General features: G+C 43.2%; 1 protein-coding gene and 1 long non-coding RNA gene across 3 annotated transcripts in view; both read right to left on the minus strand.

Annotated features, from left to right (window-relative positions):
• The window catches only part of SEPTIN2 (septin 2), a 40,719-nt gene that overhangs the window by 6,269 nt on the left and 14,216 nt on the right, over positions 1–20,234 (minus strand). For both annotated transcript variants that reach the window (XM_050751982.1, XM_050751983.1), the window contains 8 exons: positions 12,110–12,196; positions 11,222–11,345; positions 9,820–9,954; positions 9,549–9,666; positions 4,822–4,923; positions 4,041–4,186; positions 1,785–1,868; positions 155–212 (listed from right to left, as the gene is read on the minus strand). In XM_050751982.1, coding sequence (XP_050607939.1) covers positions 155–212; positions 1,785–1,868; positions 4,041–4,186; positions 4,822–4,923; positions 9,549–9,666; positions 9,820–9,954; positions 11,222–11,345; positions 12,110–12,196 — 854 coding nt within the window. The remainder of the gene's footprint in view (positions 1–154; positions 213–1,784; positions 1,869–4,040; positions 4,187–4,821; positions 4,924–9,548; positions 9,667–9,819; positions 9,955–11,221; positions 11,346–12,109; positions 12,197–20,234) is intronic.
• Positions 18,163–19,872, minus strand: LOC126932807 (uncharacterized). The gene is made up of 2 exons (XR_007718319.1): positions 18,922–19,872; positions 18,163–18,869 (listed from the first exon to the last, which is right to left on the minus strand). It is a non-coding gene; the product is annotated as an uncharacterized LOC126932807 (long non-coding RNA).

Here is a 20,234-nt window from a genome sequence, read left to right on the forward strand (position 1 = left end):
AGGAGGCTGAGGCAGGAGAATGGCTTGAACCCGGGAGGCAGAGGTTGCAGTGAGCCGAGATCACACCACTGCACTCCAGCCTGGGCAACAGTGCAAAACCCTTGTCTCAAAACAAACAAAACAACCAACCAATCAATAATACTTTTCTACTTACCTCAGCTTCTTTTTCCAGCAAGATCTGGTCTTTATTCATGTCCTCATTCTCCACTTTCCTAAGAATTGAAAGAAATCAGAATTATAATGCTGCAACAAATAGTTATTTGATAACCCCCAACAAATTCTACTTTAAAATTTAAAATGACATGTATTCATCCTTCTTTTTTTTACTGAGATGGTGTCTTGCTCTGTCGCACAGGCTGGAGTGTAGTGGCATGAGCTTGGTTCACTGCAACCCGCACCTCCTAGGTTCAAGCAATTCTCCCACCTTAGCCTCCCAGGTAGCTGTGATTACAGAAGCGCGCTACCACGCCCGGCTAATTTTTTTATGTTTAGTAGAGATGGGGTTTCGCCATGTTGGCCAGGCTCGTCCGAACCTCAAGTGATCCGCCCGCCTTGGCCTCCCAAATTGCTGGGAATACAGGCGTGAGCCACCACGCCCGGCCTATCATTTTTCCAATTAAAGATATAATGAATAAAAAGGAAACAGAATGATTTTTTTAAAAAGTTCAAACAACATGAAATGGAACATTGAAGAGACTTTTCTTACTCTAGGCTTGAGTGACAACACTTGCTGTTACCCACTCAAAAAACAGGTATTATCTGAAGAATTCGCTTTGAGATGAGCTATTCTTTATTAATATGAATGTAGTCACCACACTTAAGGAAGGAGCAGGATCTGTGTGAGTGAGCGAGGGGCAAAGGGCGAGCTCCCCAAGCACACCTGAGCATCACGCTCTGCAGAGCACACTAATCCCCGTCTCAGGGCCAGCGCCTGCTCAGCTTCCAGAGGGTGGAATTTTCTAGCTGCCTCTAAAATCTTTCTTAATGTGGTTTCCAAACTCGTAATTAGACTTCACTGTGGACAACGTATGTATAACTTACATAAAGACATATTAGCATGGCTAAAAAGAAAAAGTGATTGAGGGCGGCTGCAGGACTTTACAAGGATTGAAGCTGCTGCTTCAGTGGCCACTGGCTGCTCGGAAGTCACTCATCCTGGCCTCACCCTTAACGCAGGCGCTGCAGTTTCTTAATGGCAACAAGTTTGTCCTCAGGTACAGAGTGATGCTTTTGAAGGAGGACTCGACACAAGCCTCTGGCCTGTCCTAAAGGTCTAAAGTCTTTGTTTGTTTGTTTTTTGAGACAGGGTCTTGTTTTATTGCCCAGGATGAAGTGTAGTGGTGCAATTATGGCTCACTGCACCTCCCAGGCTCAACTGCTCCTCCCAACTCAGCCTCCTGAGTAGTATGTGCTACCATGCTCGGCTAATTTTTTTTTTTTTAATTTTTGTAGAGATGGGATTTCACCATGTAATCCTATGGTCTCAAAACTCCTGAGCTCAAGCAATCTACCTCGCCTTGGTCTCCCAAGGTGCTGGGATTAAGGCATGAGCCACCATGCCTGGCCTAAAGTTTGTATGTGCGTATCATTAAATGTACTTTTTTTTTAAAAGGCTGAAAGAGCATAATTTGATTAAATTAACAACTCTTTTGTAGTAACTTTTGAGTAGGAAACCAAACCATGTTGCTTAATGGTCAAGAAGGCTGAGCTGAACACACAGAGGAAGAGGAACATCATGGCTCAGGGTGACCAATACAGAGGAAGGGGCACAGTGTGATGATGACCTGCCGCCTCTCTTAAGTCTCTCAGAACGGAAGTTTTCATAATGAAGGTCCTGGGTCACCTCCTGGAGATCCTGCATGTGTGTGCTGAAAGAGAAGAGGAATACACTAAGGTGGCCTCATGCATGTGACATTCTCACGAGGAAAAAAACCACCCATCAAGTACATAGAAGAAATAGCAGTAATTAAAATTACTTGGTAAATTGTACATAAAGCTGCTGGGATTTCAGGATAAGGAGTATGGCTGTGGAAACGTCTAATGAGGTATAGCTCTCCCTTGGTTCCCCAATCAATGATACACAAACACAGGTCTGGACTGAGTCTCTCAGCAGGATTTCTGCCAGAGGCAATGCCACCCCGTATGAGGCCATCTCTACCACAGGATGGCAGATAGACAGATTTTAAGAGATTTTTAGGTCAACAATGTCTGAAATAGAAGACACTCTTCTAACAGGACTTACAGAAAATGTAATGAAAATATTCATGCCTCCTATAACTCAAAATTTATATATTACTCTAAGAAGAAAGAGTTGGTTAGCTTAAGCTATGCAGAAGACCATAAAGTGAAGGACTAATATTCTGGATCCAAGAATATTAGTCAACAACTCAACCTTCCATTCATCTTATGACTTCTTAATTGCCTAGCTTACTCAAAATACTTAAGCAGTCCAGAATGAGCAAAACATTGTAACACACTCCTATTTATTCAGGATCCAGGGAAATGGATTGAGATAGCCAAGGAGGGGCTCACTCTACCTCACTGTGAGAAACACAACTGACACTAAAGTGAAGTCCCCAAACCCCGTCTTCAGCCTCTACACCCACCTCAATAATGGGGATAGGGACAGCCAAGGATGCAGCCCTGGAGGAGCTGAGTGCACTTAACTTCTTACACGACCATTAAATTGTGTTTGACAGAGCTTGGATGTTTTAACATGTTACTGATTTTAACTTACTACAAATTGCTAAACTAAGTGAGACATGTGGCAAATATATAGCAACTTTCAGCTAATCAAAACATTGATTTCTCCATATCGGTCATTCTTTGAAGTCCTCTGATAAAAGAGGTATAGTTTAAGCGATACTCTCAGCCTGTTCTTTTTGTTGAGATGAAGTCTCGCTCTTGTTGCCCAGTCTGGAGTGCAGTGGCGCAATCTCGGCTCACTGCAACCTCTGCCTCCAGGTTCAGGAGATTCTCCTGCCTCAGTCTCCCAAGTAGCTGGGACTACAGGCACCCACCACCACGCGTGGTTAATTTTTTTGTATTTTTAGTAGAGACAGGGTTTCACCATGTTGGCCAGGCTGGTTTCAAACTTCTGACCTCAAGTGATCCGCCCGCCTTGGCCTCCCAAAGTGCTAGGAGTACAGGTGTGAGCCACCGCACCCGGCCTCAGCCTCTTTTTTCAAAAGTAAAAGCAATGTATGCATGCTACTGTATGTGAAATTAATTAATTAATTTATTTTTATTATTTTGAGACAGAGTCTCACTCCATCTCCCAGGCTGGAGTGCAGTGGCGCAATCTCAGCTCACTGCAACCTCTGCCTCCCGGGTTCAGGTGATTCTCCTGCCTCAGCCTCCTGAGTAGCTGGGATTACAGGTGCGTGCCATCACGCTCGGCTAATTTTGTTTTTGTAATTTTAGTAGAGATGGGGTTTCACCATGTCGGTCAGGCTGGTCTCGAACTCTTGACCTCGAGATCCGCCAGCCTCGGCCTCCCAAAGTGTTGGAATTACAGGCGTGAGCCACCACGCCCAGCCATGAAATTTATTTTTAAAGGAAAAGACGTGTATTTTTGTAGTCAGGTCTGTAATTGTTATTAATAATAAATGGAAGACACAAAAAGCTAACCAGGGCCATCCAATGAGTCTCAGACTGGGGAGCAGGGCCCAGGTGTGGCTCAGCCTGGAGCAGCACCGTCTGACCATTTCCTTACCAGCACCGGGGACCTCTCAGACCCCAGTTTAGGTTCTAGTCTCCTTTTAACATCAAAGATATAAGATCTTAGCAGGAAGGAAAGGTACTACAGGTTACAGGCCACAGGCAGAAGAGTTAGTTTAGTAGTGCCACAGAGGGCCCCTGGGTGAGGGTTCTCAGCACCAAGCTGCAACAGCCCCACACCAGTTCTGCAATGTGAGAAACACTGAGGATGGCAATGAAGCTGCTGGCTGCAACTACCTTGGAGGTCAAGTGTACACCCCGTTTAAAATCCATATTCTTCATGCCAAATTCTGCCAGAAGGAACACACCAAATGTCTTACATGAGCATGGTTCTCAGCTTCAGAAAGTCGTTGTGCTCTGGGTTCTCCACCTCCACAACACCCCAGGGGTAGAGGCGGCCTCTGACCTTCTTTCCTTTGGCTTCAATCAACTGATTGGAGCCAACCACAGAGAACGGGATGCTAGCCTAGAAAGAGACACACAGAGTAGACAGGCTCCACACAGGGAACCCCAGAGTTCACTGTGAACACGAGAACATCAGCACAGACTTAACACATTGCTACTGACTACAAAATTTAATTGGAAATCTGGGGGTACGTAACATTTTCTTGAGAACTGTCAGATACCTTCCACATGGGACAAACTGTATGAAAACAAATTAAACCTACAATAAAATTTCTAAGCTTTAGGTGATAGCTGTACAGTATTTTTTTCTTGGGAGACAGACTCTTGCTCTGTCGCCAGGATGGAGTACAGTGGCACGATCTCAGCTCACTGCAACCTCTGCCTCCTGGGTTCAAGTGATTCTCCCGCCTTAGCCTCCCGCGTGGCTGGGACTACAGGTGTGCACCACCACACCCACCTCATTTTTGTATTTTTGATGGAGATGAGATTTCACCATGTTGGCCAGGATGGTCTGGACCTCCTAGCCTCAACTGATCCATCTGCCTTGGCCTCTCAAACTGCTGGGATTATAGGCATGAGCCACTGCGAGGCCTTAAAATATATTTAAAGCAACATACCCAGACAATCGCTCTCATCTTAACATGGACAACAGTAAACAGGAGTTATTTATGTTGTGCATTTGAAGCCAGTTCTTACCTTGAGAAGTCTAGTCTGCTCTTTAAAATCTTCATCTTCATCTGATTCTGCATCAGGTAAGTGATAGATTTTGATGTTATGTTCTTCAATTTCATCCAGAATCTGAGAGAATGACAAAACCAGGATCAATTTTAGCAAACTGCCTATGTTATTATAGCCAATTCTAACTCATTGTGTAAGAAATACATCAGAATCATTCAAACGTCAATAATCAAACTGATTATGCAAGTTACTGTCAAATAAATTTATAAAACTGCGGCCAGGCACGGTGGCTCATGCCTGTAATCCCAACACTTTGGGAGGCTGAGGTGGGCGGATCACAAGGTCAGGAGATCGAGACCATCCTGGCTAACACGGTGAAACTCTGTCTCTACTAAAAATACACAAAATTAGCCAGGCGTGGCAGTGGGCGCCTGTAGTCCCAGTTACTGGGGAGGCTGAGGCAGGAGAATGGCATGAACCTGGGAGGCGGAGCTTGCAGGGAGCCGAGCTGGTGCCACTGCAGTCCAGCCTAGGTGACACAGCGAGACTCCGTCTCAAAAAAAAAAAAAAAAAAAAAAAAAAAAATAGCAATAATGCACCACTACCCTCCATGTACAAAGCAGTAGGAAGACTAACGATAGCCCCAACACAACAGCTAAAATGGAAATCATATCACAATCAGCCTCAAGAAGGGCAATTGCCGCAGAGAAGCTATAGGCATGAGAAGACCCTGGAGAACAGGCAGGAGTCTTAAAAGCAGAGAGAAGGAAGATGTACCCCAGATGGGGGAAAAAAAAGAAAAAAAAACCTTGTCAAAGGTACAGAGAAGACACATGGAGTGGATTTTGAGAACAACAAGAAATTCAAAAGGTTGGAATCTAAGACATCCAGTTGGATACGGGAACAAAAATTGGAGTTACAAAGTAGAGAGTTCCATGAACACCAGACTAGCGACCAGGGGATCTGTATTTCATTCAACAGGTAGCCAGCAGCCAGCAGCAAAATCCCACAGTCCGACCTATCAGGCAGGCATAGTGTGGGGGATGGGGCTTGAGGGGAGAAAGAACTGGGCTGACGTTGAAATACGAACTCATTCATCAGTCAATCAATTAAAACCCCAGCACTCAAATGCCCACTAGATGGTGGGCACTCTTAACAGGCACCAGGCAGGTCACAGCTTTGTTTTGTCTCACCCCAGTACCCGAGCCATCCAGGGAAGAGAGAACAAAAGCAACGTGAGCAGAAAATATCCTGACCTCAAACTGTGCACTGGATTTGCTCTCTGGTTTTAAGAATGGAAAGCCTTAATGTGACCTAAAAAGGGCTTGAATGGATCAGAGATTTGGTCTTAGCACAATGTCTGTACTAATTCAGAACTCCAGAAAAGGCCCTCCTCTCTACATCCTTGATTCTGTAACTCGACCTTCAGTCTTTACATAAATCCTTATTCCTAAATGGGAGGAACTATCTTATCTCTGGGAGAAACTGAGCAATAAGAAGCATGAACTTGTTCACTTGTCCTCATCTCACGGCCCCTCTCCTGGTCTATTACCCATCCACGCCAACCTCATCTTTTGTCCTATGCTGGCCTCATAAAGATGGAGCTTATACTTTGGAGGAGACAAGAGTTTGGAAACATTTAGTAAGCTATTTAAAAGTAAGGAAAGGAGTCAGAAAGTGATGAATAAAAAATAATGTACACATTTCTCAATCTGGAAGATTTCAAGAATTGTGGGACCATTTAGAGAGACAGGGAAGTTGGAAGGACAGGAGTTCATCAGTGGTCAAAAGAGGACTCCTGTGGGTACGTGTGGTTCACAACAAGAAATAAGATACTTGGAAGGGCAAATCAGAAGCCACAGAAATAATGTGATCAAAATATTATTAAGGAATACTGACCTCCAGGGCTCAGGAAGGTAGGTGGTAAAAAGCAGCAGAGAGAAAAGCAAACACAGTGGCTCAGCAGCCAAGGAAGGGAAGTTTCAGGAGAACTGCCAATCACACCAACCCCACGGGTGGGGCCCACATCTGAGAACTGAACTGTTGGCCAAGCCCACGAGAGAGCAACTGCAGGTGGATGACAGGAAGCCTGAGTGAACACGATCATGGGGAGGGCAGGTAACAGCTACCAGTAAGTGTCTGACTAAAAGATAGGCTGGTGAAGGCAAGAGGCTAGTAGGGGCTGGCAGGAGGCAAGAGGTTCTTTCAGATACAGCAGAATGAACAAACTGGTAGGCATCAAGGAGAAACTGGAGAAACAGAAGTGATTAAAGAGGCCCAAGAAGGAAGGGATAAAAGCTCGAAGTATTTTGATTCACATCAGATGTTGTAATCAAGCACTAAGTGTTTTGCATACAGGATTAGAGATGAGAATTAGAGCATTCTAACCCTGACACCACCCCCATCTCTATCTCAAAGAAATTTAATGTAGCAGAGTACAAAAGGTAAAGCTCCCCTAAGTGGGAATTGCTAAAGTATTTATTAGCATAAAAACGTCTACGCTTCCAGGGGTTCTTCAAAGGTTCAAATACTTCCTAAAACACTGGCAGGCACTTGAGACAATTTAGGAACAGGCTGCCAAACATGACTACGTGCTGCTTAAAAACTGCTTTGGAAAAAAACACCAGAAAAAATGTGAAAACATGAAAGTCAAACCAGGTGAAATCATCTGCAACGTGATAGTCAACATCTAAAAATAAGAAGTGTATCTGTTAAATCAATAAAAAAGCAAGAGCCAAGCCCCTGCAACCTGCGAGAACACACCAACGGGCATCACCACCAGGACTGATGCTCACTTCAGCAATCAAGGAAATGCAGATTCAAATGAGATACGATTTCTCAGACAGGAAACACATTACAAAAACTGGCAGCGTAACCAGGACAGTTTTAGGGGGTGGAGAGAAGAGTACACTTTGGAAATGTAAATTGTTACGAACTTACTTTAGAGCAAATTTAGTCATCCTTCAAAAATTTAAATATTATTTAAATTTTATTTCCTACTAAGAATTCGTTTGGCTCACACAATTGTGAAAAGATAGATGTGCACCAATGTTCATTACAACAATTATGCAACAAATCTATTATGTGCCAGACATTACTCGGAAGTCTGGTAATACATAAGTGAACAAAGCAGATTCCTGATCTCAGGACCCGGGGTCAGCGGTCAGGAGAAGCCAACAAATACACTGGAGAAATACTTTATGCAGTGTGGGGCGAGTGCTACCAGCAGAGCAGGGGATGGAGATGTGAAACTGTGTGTGTAGCGCTGGGCTCAGTGATGGAGTTGTCCACACAGGTATCTGAGGGAAGACTGGTCCAGACAGAGGGTATCACTAGCAAAAAGAAATAGCAAGGGGCAAAGAAATAGTGAATTTGGTTAAAGAAGAAAAGGGGCCAGAGCAAAACAAAAAGTAAGCCAATTATTCATCAACAGGAAACTGGACAACGTAGAGTATATTCATACAGTGCAATGCTGTGCATCCAGTAAGTATCAGGATATAGTATATATATGAGGATGCTTCCAAATATTTTTAAACAGAAAAATCAAATGGCAGAATAGTATTACTATGTGATTTCACTCTGTAAAACCAAAAACATAAGCCATGTTCTAGAAGGATATATACTTAACAGTTGTTCTTTCTGTGGGTAATTAAATTCTTTTTTTTTTTTTTTCTTGAGACGGAGTCTTGCTCCGTCACCCAGGCTGGACTGCAAACAACCTCCGCCTCCTGGGTTGAAGCGATTCTTTTGCTTCAACCTCCCAAGTAGCTGGGACCATAGGCGCCCACCACCACGCCCGGCTAACGTTTGTAATTTTTTAGAGATGTGTGGAGTTTTGTCATGTTGGTCAGGCTGGTCTCGACCTCCTGACCTCTGGTGATCTGCCTGCCTCAGCTTCCCAAAGTGCTGGGATTACAGGCGTGAGCCACCATACCCGGCTTAGAAATTCTTTTATTAAAAAACATTTTTTTTTTTTTTTTTTAAGAGACAGGGTATTACAATGTTGCTGAAGTCCTCCAACTTCTGGGCTCAAGTGATCCTCCTGCCTCAACCCCCTGCTGTACCCTGCTACCCTGCCCCAGCAGCTGGGATTATGTGCACATACCAGTATGTTCAGTGACATATTTGTATTTTTAGAGTTTGGCATATACAAACTATTTGGACTTTCTTAAGGAGCATATAATCAGAAAAAAGCAAGTGATTTAAACATACATAGCAAAGAATCAATAAAGAGGCTTTATAGAAACACACACAAGAGGGACTGAAACGGGCGCACCACAGGAGCTGCCGGGGGTGAGAGACGGTTTGCTAGCTGACAACTGCTATGTCCCAAACAGAACAGAGAACCAGTCCACTTAGACACACCCTTGTATAGGTCATTTGCAGTAAAGAACTTAGGTAAAGTAACAAACTTCATGAAGAGATCACATTTCTGTATTTGAGTCACTGAACTCCTATGGAATGCACTTGTGTGTAACCAACTGCTACTCAGAGAGGGCATTTTAAATATAAGGAGAATTTAAAGAACAGAAATTTTTGATACCTTCATGAAGGCAAAAATTAAAATTTATAACTATTAGGTTCTCCTTGAAAACCACCATTAAAATGCAGGAAAAATTCTCCTGCCCTGCCTCCCGACACCTGAGCAGACACCTGAGCAGACTGAGTGTGCCAACACCCTCCTTTCTGCATCCCCACGCCCCCTAGTCGCACCTGAGGGAGAGCAGGAGGCCAGCCTCACTCACCCTTTTCTTCAGCCGCTCCCGTTCCTTCAGGGTGAGAGTGTCAGCTTTTGCAATGACAGGCACAATATTCACCTTGTTGTGTATTGCCTTCATAAACGCCACATCTAAGGGCTTAAGTCTAAAATTAATTTTAGAAGTGTCACTTATTTAAAAAAAACACATACAAAACTCTTCTCTCTCTCAAATTAATTCTTATATTAAAATACAGAGTTTGGGTAAAAGTTACAAACCCATGTAGTAAAGCATTTCTCCACAGTAAACAATTACTTACCCATGTCCAAAAGGTGAAATAAAGTAAAAGCAACAATGCACCCTATTATCAATGATGTGCCGCCTGTTCAAGCCGCTCTCGTCATGCAGGTACCTCTCAAACTGCTCATCAATATAGGAGATAATTGTCTTAAAACTGAGAGAAATAGAAACATTAACAATAATCATAGGGTACAAAACAGGGGGTCCCTGACTTCAAAGGGAAAACAAGTGCCTCTGCCCAAATATATACAATTTAATAATTCATTTTCAAGATGAGAACAGAAGACTGACTCCTAAATTTGGCAAATGGAAGTTTTTGGAAACTATGCCAAGCATAATTGCCTCAAGTGCTGGGAGTCAAAAAAAGCTTGAATGGAATAGGTTTTGATGCACCTGAGAGAGGGCCAGTGTAGACAGGGCTGCCAAGTTTTTCTTTTTTTAGAGAAACTGAGTCTTGCTCTGTCGCCCAGGTTGGAGTGCAGTGGCGTGATCTCGGCTCACTGCAACCTCCGCTTCCAGGGTTCAAGCGATTCTCCTGCCTCAGCCTCCCGAGTAGCTGGGATTATAGGCATGTGCCACCACGCCCGGCTAATTTTTGTGTTTTTAGTAGAGACAGGGTTTCACTATGTTGGCCAGGCTGGTCTCGAACTCCTGACCTTGTGACCAGCCCCTCCCCGCACCCCCCACCAGCCTCCCAAAGTGCTGGGATTACAGGCGTGAGCCACCGCGCCTGGCCAGGGCTGCCAATTCTTTTCAGGAACGTGACTGTGAAGAGGGGCAGAGGAACAGGATGGTAGAGAACATGGGTCAAGAACAGGTTTATCTGAGCTGGGAAACAGCACAGCACTTTCACATGTAAGGGAGAAATTCCTAAATGTAGGAGAAAGACAAAAGAACCTTCCCCTTTCCATCTAGTGGTGGAAAGCTGATGCTTTAGGTTGACAGGATTAGAACAAGGAGGGAGTCTGTACAGTGAAAGTGGCATTCTTTGCCCAGTACAGGTGACAGACTGCTCTATCTTCTACTTCTTGATTTCCTTATTTGTGAAAATGATGCCAATGAGCAGTCATTTACAGACACTACGACTCAATCCACTCTCTAACAGGTTTCACTTCCTTCCACGTGGAAAGGATGTACTACAGTATTTCGTTCACCAGCCACGGCTCAAATCCAGGTGTTTCTTTTACACTAGCAGTCTATGGACGACCGGCTTTGCGATCTCAAATCCTACTAGAGTACCAGAGAAAAATTCCTCTATAAAATTCCTTAAATTATTTAAAAAGTCAACATTAACACACTTTAAATTATCTAGCTGTTTTATTATATACAGCGACCCCAAACTTAATCGCTCATTAACACGATCTATAAATTTAAGTACATTAAATAAACAAATGCAGATCCCTGGGCACCCGGGTGCATACCAATCTCTGCAGTTGATAGCGTCACCATAGCCAGGGGTGTCTACCACTGTCAGGCGTAGCTTGACCCCTCGCTCTTCAATTTCAACAGTTGAAGCCTCAATCTGGACAGTTCTTTCAATTTTTTCTAGAAAAGAAACAAACTTAATAGGGAATATAAGCAGCATGCGAAGAGGAAAGCTCACATTAACAACATTCTCCCAACTAGTGACTTCAGAGTCCACTACCTCTCTGCAGAGGTAGGTTCTCCAAAGTTACCATGGGGATTATGCAAAAATGATCCCAGAGGAGTCAGAAAGGGGAAGGTTAAAGCTAAGATTATTGTGCTACTTGGGAAGGTTAAAAACACAAATATTAAAAATCATAATTTCTGTTCCTGGGAAAAGAAGGAATTTACGAATTCATTTAAAAACTGAATTCAAAAATATCCTGAAAGGCCTACATATTCTTGCAGCAGCCCCAGTCCTGGGTTCTCACTGTGTGTGCCTAATTCATTCAACAGGCATTTGTGGATGCTGGTGTCCTGTGCTGGAACTTTCCAACAGTAGATGAATTAGAACATCTATCCCAGCAATCTTCTAGTCACACAGCATTTTTGATGTACAACATTCTCACTTAATCCATCAAATGTTTAATATAGGCAGAAGCTACTTATTACATTTTACAGACAAAACAAACTCAGAGAGGATAGATCCATGGATACGTGTCAAAGAAAGTCTACAGCCCAAATCCAAGGACCTCGGTGCAGCACCTGCCCCCTAAGTGTTTTCCTTGTGTTCAAAGTTGAACAAGAACAAACAGAGCACAGAGCTAAGACATAAAGCATTCATTAGGCAGTCTTCAGCACCTTCATGTAGAATTACACTTACAGTAACATAGGAATGTTTTTACCTGCAGCTCCAGGTATGACTCTTTCTGGGTAGAGATCAGTTAGGAAAAGGCTGTTTATGAGAGTCGATTTTCCTAGACCTGATTCACCTTTAAATAAAAAGAAAAACCCTGTCATGACCTTATCCATATGACACCATTCAATCTGTTAAGTGTTTACACGTGGCCTGGACTGGGCTAAGCACCTCGCAAACATCATTCTGTGTTGAGTACCTATAGTTCCACTATGTCTGGAGTATGATCTTTGAGTGTACTCAAAGAAACTCTAATTTGCCCAAGGTCGGAGTACTATCCGGAGCAGGGCCAAGATTGAATCCAGGTCTATGAGACTACAGACCTTGAACATCATACGATCAGAAACACGACAGTTCACAAACGTGAGGAATGTACTTTAGAGGTTGGTTTTTATTTATTTATTTTTTTTTGAGACGGAGTCTCGCTCTGTCGCCCAGGCTGGAGTGCAGTGGCCGGATCTCAGCTCACTGCAAGCTCCGCCTCCCGGGTTCACGCCATTCTCCGGCCTCAGCCTCCCGAGTAGCTGGGACTACAGGCGCCCGCCACCTCGCCCGGCTAGTTTTTTGTATTTCTTAATAGAGACGGGGTTTCACCGTGTTAGCCAGGATGGTTTCGATCTCCTGACCTCGTGATCCGCCCGTCTCGGCCTCCCAAAGTGCTGGGATTACAGGCTTGAGCCACCGCGCCCGGCCTGGTTTTTATTTTTGACAAACAGAATGTAAAGCAGGTTTTCAATGATCAGTTCTGCTAGTCACTAAACTTACCACATTTTCAGAAAACTGAACATATCTATCCTGTAGTGTCAAGAACACTTGTGCTTCCCGAGCTGCAGGAACGGGTGAGCAGGACAGGGCCTGTGGTCTGGTGGGCTCACTTCTTGAACCCTCACTCTGCAACCTCCCCCTTCTGCCACCTTGTCTTCTTCCTGCTTTAAACCCATCCCCATTTCCCAGCACTGGCAACTGCCATGTGTCAGGCAACTTTCCTGCTCCCTTTGCTGAGTTCACATGACCAATTCAGCGACACATATCCATGTAAGCTTTCAACGAGGTGAGAATCTCTCTTCAACTACTGTGACCATATATTCTGAATATTTGAAATTTAACTTCAAAAAAGATGCAAAACACCAAAAATTAAATTTTACATTTGAAGGAAGCACAAATTCCACTGCTTCATTGCAGGTTATCATCTAAGTCTTAATTTTGCATGGAGAAGCGCTTCTGATCTTGGTACTACATAGCACTTGGTGCTGGACTGTCCCCTAGGCACCCTAAACCACCCTCTGTTAAGTTCTGCAAAGCCTGAGGAAGGAGTACACATCTCTTGAAAAATTATTTCTGGCTGGGCACAGTGGTTCACACCTATAATCCTGGGACTTTAGAAGACCAAGGCTGGAGGATCACTTGAGGCTAAGAATTTAAGACCCTACCTGGGCAAAAAAGTGAGACCCCCATCTCCCAAAAAACCAAAGAAAATAAAAAACTCCAAAACCTTAGCCAGGTGTGGTGGCATGTACCTAGAATCCCAGCTACTTGGGAGGCGAGGGCAGGAAGATTGCTTGAGCCCAGGAGTTAGAGGTTACAGCAGGCTATGATCATGCCACTGCACTTCAGCCTGGGTACAGAGTGAGACCCTGTCCCTTACAGAAAAAAACAATTCTGGGAAAATCAAGAACAAAAAAGTGAATTTGAAATGTGCAGATATACAAAATTAGGACTGCATTTTAAGTGAACTGCAATTTTCACACATGAAAAGAACAATGTGTTGCACATGCCTAAAAATGATTGTAAAAATTTGACTAAGTGCCTATTATCCCATTAAGTCATCCTTTTAATAAACTGTGGTGCAATGCCCCTTTACATTTTTGCTCCATTTAAAGAAGGTTTTACCAGTAATTGCTAAGTCCTTTCTGCATGTCTGGCACAGGTCTAGGAGCAGAGACACGACATAGAACAAGAAGGAACCAAGTCCCTGCTCCCTGGAGCTCTGCAGCCCAGCAGGGAGAGGATAAACCGATGAAATCCCTTTCTGACTAGAGTAGCAACAGCTGTGGGGAACAGCTGAGAAAGTCATCAGAGACAGCTTTTAAAAAAGCAGTTAGAATATCCCACTGGCTACTTCTAACTTACAGATCTTAATTTTAAGGGTATATGTGATTATTTTACTTGGAATAGCTTTTGAGTAACATCAACAAATGGTTTGCTTAAGGAACTCAGAACATGAGGCTACACTTGGGCTGAATCACTGCAGCGCAGGCACCCAGCTCTGCTCTGCCCCACTTTCTTTAGTATCTCCATTCTGGCCAGGCGTCTTTCACATACGTGTCAGCAAATGAGAGAACAAGACACACAGAGATCCGGGCCTGTAAATCTATGCCAAATGCACTGGGTCCAGAAGTTTCACTTGTTACAAAAGTAACAAAGTATTTTTTAAAGTGCCAGAATTAATATAGTTTTTCTCTAATAGTAGTGACAAAAAAGACTGGAATGGGAGGTATTCAGAGTTTAAAATATGGCATGTTTTCCCTAATTAGAAAGAAAACAGTATTAGGCACAGTGCAACCATGGAAGGAAACATACGTATGGGGTAAGAAAGTGAAGCTTCACTGTACAATACTATTCTGAAATCCCATCAGGCAAATTTGTCACCGAAGTTTTAGGCTTGAGTTAGAAGTTTTTTTTTAATCCTAGACTAAAGAAATACAACGGCAAAACAGCCTATTCCAGGAATATTAGGAAGTAGCTTTCAAATCTGAGGGAATTTCTCTTCAAATTTAAAATTTTTTAACCAACACGAAAATGAAACTGCTTTCTCAGACACTATGCATCAAGGGCCTTTCTCGGGAGGCTCCTGAAGAGCGGTAATCTAAGGGATCAGCTTTTTTGCTCATTCAAACAACTCCCACCAGAGCTGTGCAAGAGCAGGACGGCACTGAGAGCTGCGTGAGGCTGGACTCTGTGGGAGCGGGCAGCTCACGAAGGTCTCAAAAAGGTCTGGCCTGCCAATCCCAGACTCCTGCGCCCTCAGGATGGAACGCCTATAATATGTGTGAGCACCTGGAATTATACTTCAGCTTTTAGTACTCAAGTGCTTGCTCCAACCCTCCTGTAAATTTGATCACAGTAACAACCTACTTTCCTCTTTTTCAGACACAAACATCTTTACATTAGATTTCTATTAGGTAACATATTTGGCAACAGGCTTTATTCTTAAACATGCTTTTCATATAATTAAGCCACCATCGCATATAAATGTAGCCAAGGTAATAACTTCTTTTTTTTTTTTTTTGAGATGGAGCCTTGCTTTGTCGTCCAGGCTGGAGTGCAGTGGCCGGATCTCAGCCCACTGCAAGCTCCGCCTCCCGGGTCTACGCCATTCTCCTGCCTCAGCCTCCCGTGTAGCTGGGACTACAGGCGCCCGCCACCGCGCCCGGCGCCTAGGCTGGTCTGCAGTGGCGCTATCTCGGCTCACTGCAAGCTCCACCTCCCGGGTTCACACCATTCTCCTGCCTCAGCCTCCCAAGTAGCTGGGACTACAGGCGCCCGCCACCTTGCTGGGCTAATTTTTTGTATTTTTTAGTAGAGATGGGGTTTCACCGTGTTAGCCAGGATGGTCTCCATCTCTTGACCTCGTGATCTGCCCGCCTCGGCCTCCCAAAGTGCTGGGATTGCAGGCGTGAGCCACCGCACCCGGCTGAGAGTAACTAAATATAATTATTTATCACTCTAACTAGGATCTACAGCAATATGGTCACCAAATTGTCTCACAGACAGTCTGCAACCTGGCTTCCTTGCCTGATGTCGCTGAATAAGTCATTCGTGATTTCAGAATCCCTTGCAGACTATTGCCCCAACATCTGTAGTCTTTCATTTGCATTTGATCTGTTACTTTGTGAACTTGCCTACTTCTTTAGAAGTCTGACACAATTTAAAAAACTATGCCTTTCCTCTTCAATAGTTTCTCTTTTACCAATTACGTGTGCTAGGGTTTTCCTGATATACTCATTTTTCTTGAGCTATTAATACAATTTGAAAGTTGAGGGTTCTTGTGGCTTTCTAGTTCTACTTTTCACTACTCACCCTCAACCCCCTACCTGTTTTCTTTTAAATCCACTTTATGGAGGCACAATTTGTTAATACTAAAATACACCCATTTAAACTGTACAGTTTTGACAAAAGTAGATACTCAGATAACCAAACTCCACTTAAGATAAAAGATTATTTGTGTAACCCTAGAGTTCCTTTGTGTACCTGTGAAGTCTGCCCTCTCCAGTCCCCACTGCAGGCGAACGCCAATCTACTTTCTGTCACTACGTATCAGCTTTGCTTATTCTAAAACTTTTAAATGGCATCATACAGCATGGCCTGTTTTGTGTCTGGCTGCTTTTGCTCGACACAGCTCTGAGACTGACGCATGCTGTTGCATCTATGAGTAGTTCGTTTCTTTGCAGTGCTCGGCAACATTCCATTGTATGGCTACACCACAATTTGTTAACCCACTCTCTAGATACCTTTGCTCTCCCCAGTTTGGGGCTATTTTGAGAAAATCAGCTATGAACATTCACATACAAGTCTTTATGGACATGTTTTCATTTCTTATGTGTAAACACTTACAAGCGGTATTGCTGGGTCTTAACTGTTAAAGAAGTATCAAACTGGCTTCCATACTGGTTGTGGCATTTTTACATGCTCACTAATACGAGTTCCAGTTGTTTCACATCCTTGCTGACACCTGGAGTGCCTGCGTTTTAGTGGATGTGTGGTGGCATGTAGTGGTTTCAATGCATAGTTCCCTGATGACCAAAGATGTGGACATGTTTACGTGGGTTTACCGGCTATTTGTTTATCTTCCTTAGTGGAATGTCTATTCAGATCTTTGGCCCCCTCTTTGTAAGTGGGTCATTTGCCTCACTGATCTGTAAAAGATTTTTATATATTCTGGACACATATCCTTTGTCAGATATGGTACTATGAATACTTTGAGTTCCTCACATTTTATTTTCCTATTGATGTCTTTTGAAGAAGGCCAACTTTTAATAATGCACAAATATTTTTACAATTTTTATTCTCCATGTCCTAAGAAATCTGCTTACTACAAAGTCAAAAAATTTTTTGCCCATTTTCTTGTAGAATTTTTATAGCTTTACATTTAAATCAACTATCATTTCAGATTAATTTTGACACACAGTGTGAAGCAGGAGTTGAGTTCATTTTTTCACACATAATCATCTAGTTGTTACAGACTGCAAAAAGACTAACCTTGCCCCCACTGAATCAACTTGGCTTTTTTCTCAAAAAACAAAACAAAAAAATTGAACTTATCATATTGATTGATCTACTTCTTGGCTGTTGCTCTGCTCAATAGATCTGTGTATCTACCCTTACCACACTGTCTTGATTACACCACACTGTCTTGATTACTGCTGTTAAGTCTTGAAATCAGAGACTGTAATCCTCCAACTTTGCTCTTTTTCTAAACTGTTTTTGTCTGTTCTAGGCCCTCTACATTTACATTTAAACTTTAGAATCAGCTTGTTAATTTTTATTTCTGAAAATTGGGGCTGCACACTGTGGTTCACACCAGTAGTAATCCTTGCACTCTGGGAGGCTGAGACAGGTGGATCACTTTAGGCTAGTAGTTCAAGACCAGCCTGGCCAACATGACAAAATGCCATTTCTACTAAAAATACAAAAATTAGATGGGCATGGTGGCACGTGCCTGTAATCCCAGCTACTTGGGGAGGCTGAGGAATGAAAATTACTTGAACCTGGGAGGTGGAGGTTGCCAAAATCATACCATTGCATTCTAGCCTGGATAACAAAGCAACACTGTCTCAGAAAAAATATGGGACAATTTGGGGGAGAAAGGGAATAACAGTTCCAATCCACAAATGGGGCAGATCTTACACAACTTATTTAGGTTTTCTCTCAGTAGTGTTTTGTAGTTTTCAGTGTATAGGTCTTGCACATTTTGTTAAATTTATCCCTAAACAATATTTTTTGCAACTGTTAAGTGGTACTGTCTTAAAATTATTAATACTCTTGTTTGTGATTTTTTTTTTTTTTTGAGATGGAGTCTCACTCTGTCATGCAGGCTGGAGTGCAATGGCATGACCTCGGCTCACTGAGACCTCTCCCTCCCGGGTTCAAGCGATTCTCCTGCCTCAGCCTCCAGAGTAGCTGAAATTACAGGCACCCACCATCATGCCCGGCTAACTTCAGTACCTTACAAAAGTACTAAAGAGACGAAGTTTTACCATGTTGGCGGGGCTAGTCTTAAACTCCTGACCTCAGGTGATCCATCAGCCTTGGACTCCCAAAGTGCTGGGATTACAGGTATGGGCCACCACACCCAGCCTACTATCTTATCTTTAGTGGGTCCTGGATTTTTACAATTCATTTTTCAGCTAACATCATCTTCCTCTTTAATAACTACAGTGAATGACAATGACTTTGAATGTTACACCATGTATTCCTGAGATAAACTCCATTTGTTTAGTCCGTTCTAATTTGAAAATGAGAATTTGTTCCAATGGGATTGACACATTAGGGAACAATAGCAGCATAATACAAATTTCCTATTTGCTTATATACGATCTCATTGGTGAAAAACTAGGTGAACACAGAAAACTGTGTTTAATTCTGCATCCAACAGAATCAAACCACCTGGAGATATTCCCAACACACACCCTAAATATCTATCAGCCATCTCTCTTTACCGCCTGTTATGAGCCACACCCAGTTTACACCTAGTGTTATGTCTTTCTTTACCGCCTGTTATGAGCCACACCCAGTTTACACCTAGTGTTATGACTTCCCAACTTTAGAAAATCCTCCTTCCACAGCTACACAAAAGCGCACAAGTTGCAACTCTCCTGATGTCCACTTGCACAAACCAAACCTCAGGGCTTATATGGTGTAGTGATTATTTTTCAGCCATTTACATGTGGACTGGTATAACTCTTGTGCTCCTATCTTTTCTCCCATTGTGTCACTGATGAAGGTTCTGAGTATTGTGTACCTATCTTCTCCATAAGCTCTGATAAGCTCTGTGGTGTTTATTCATCATGTTGGATGGTATGGTATGGGGATTATTTTAGAAACACACAGGTTGCATCATAGCAGAACTAAGTGCATTGTCTTTTTATTTAGATATATTGCTGGACTTGGTAAGATTTAATTAAGATGTCCATGTCTAGTTCACGTATACGTCAAAAGTAAAGTAGAAGTTCTTCTTCAAAGACTTTCCTCATCATCTAATTAGGAATAAATAGTAACTTCTCTCAGAAGCAAAAATTTTTTTCAAAGACATGTGCTAACATTCTTAAATCATCTGCTAGCCGTGATGAGGAAATCAACGTACTTTATGTTCTCAGCGCCTACAATTTAGCCTGAATTTGCCCTGGCATGCTTATGGTGGTCCAAGCAAGCATTAGGGCATAGCCTGCTGCTCTTCCTTATTTGAAGGTGATTTTACCTTTCTCAACATTCCTCCTTCCTTTGTTCTGCTCTCTGCCTTTGCCTCTTTTAAAAAGTTCTAAGTTGCTAGTCAATCAGGACAAATAAGGAAGGTGAGGTCCCATTCCAGCCAATGGAAACAACAGCAAGGTAGATGCATCAGGTTATAAATGATCCTCTTTGTTTGGTGTATTCTCGCGACAAAACTGATGGCGAGTGCACCCATTCTGTACAAAGTAAAAATGGCCTTGCTGAGGAAACTGAATTTATGTTCAAGTGCTATTTCTTTACGGCACCGAGGAACAAGCATTTTTTTTTTTTTTTTTAAGACGGAGTCTTGCTCTGTCGCCCAGGCTGGAGTGCAGTGGCACCAGCTCGGCTCACTGCAAGCTCCGCCTCCCGCGTTCACGCCATTCTCCTGCCTCAGCCTCCCGAGTAGCTGGGACTACAGGCGCCCACCACCTCGCCCGGCTGATTTTTTGTATTTTTAGTAGAGACGAGGTTTCACCATGTTAGCCAGGATGGTCTCGATCTCCTGACCTTGTGATCCGCCCGCCTCGGCCTCCCAAAGTGCTGGGATGACAGGCGTGAGCCACTGCGCCCGGCCGAAACAAGCATTTCTAACATGTATTAGTCTGTAGTTTTCTTGTCATTTA

The sequence above is a fragment of the Macaca thibetana genome, chromosome 12 (assembly GCF_024542745.1).
Source record: "Macaca thibetana thibetana isolate TM-01 chromosome 12, ASM2454274v1, whole genome shotgun sequence".
Lineage (NCBI taxonomy): Eukaryota > Metazoa > Chordata > Mammalia > Primates > Cercopithecidae > Macaca > Macaca thibetana.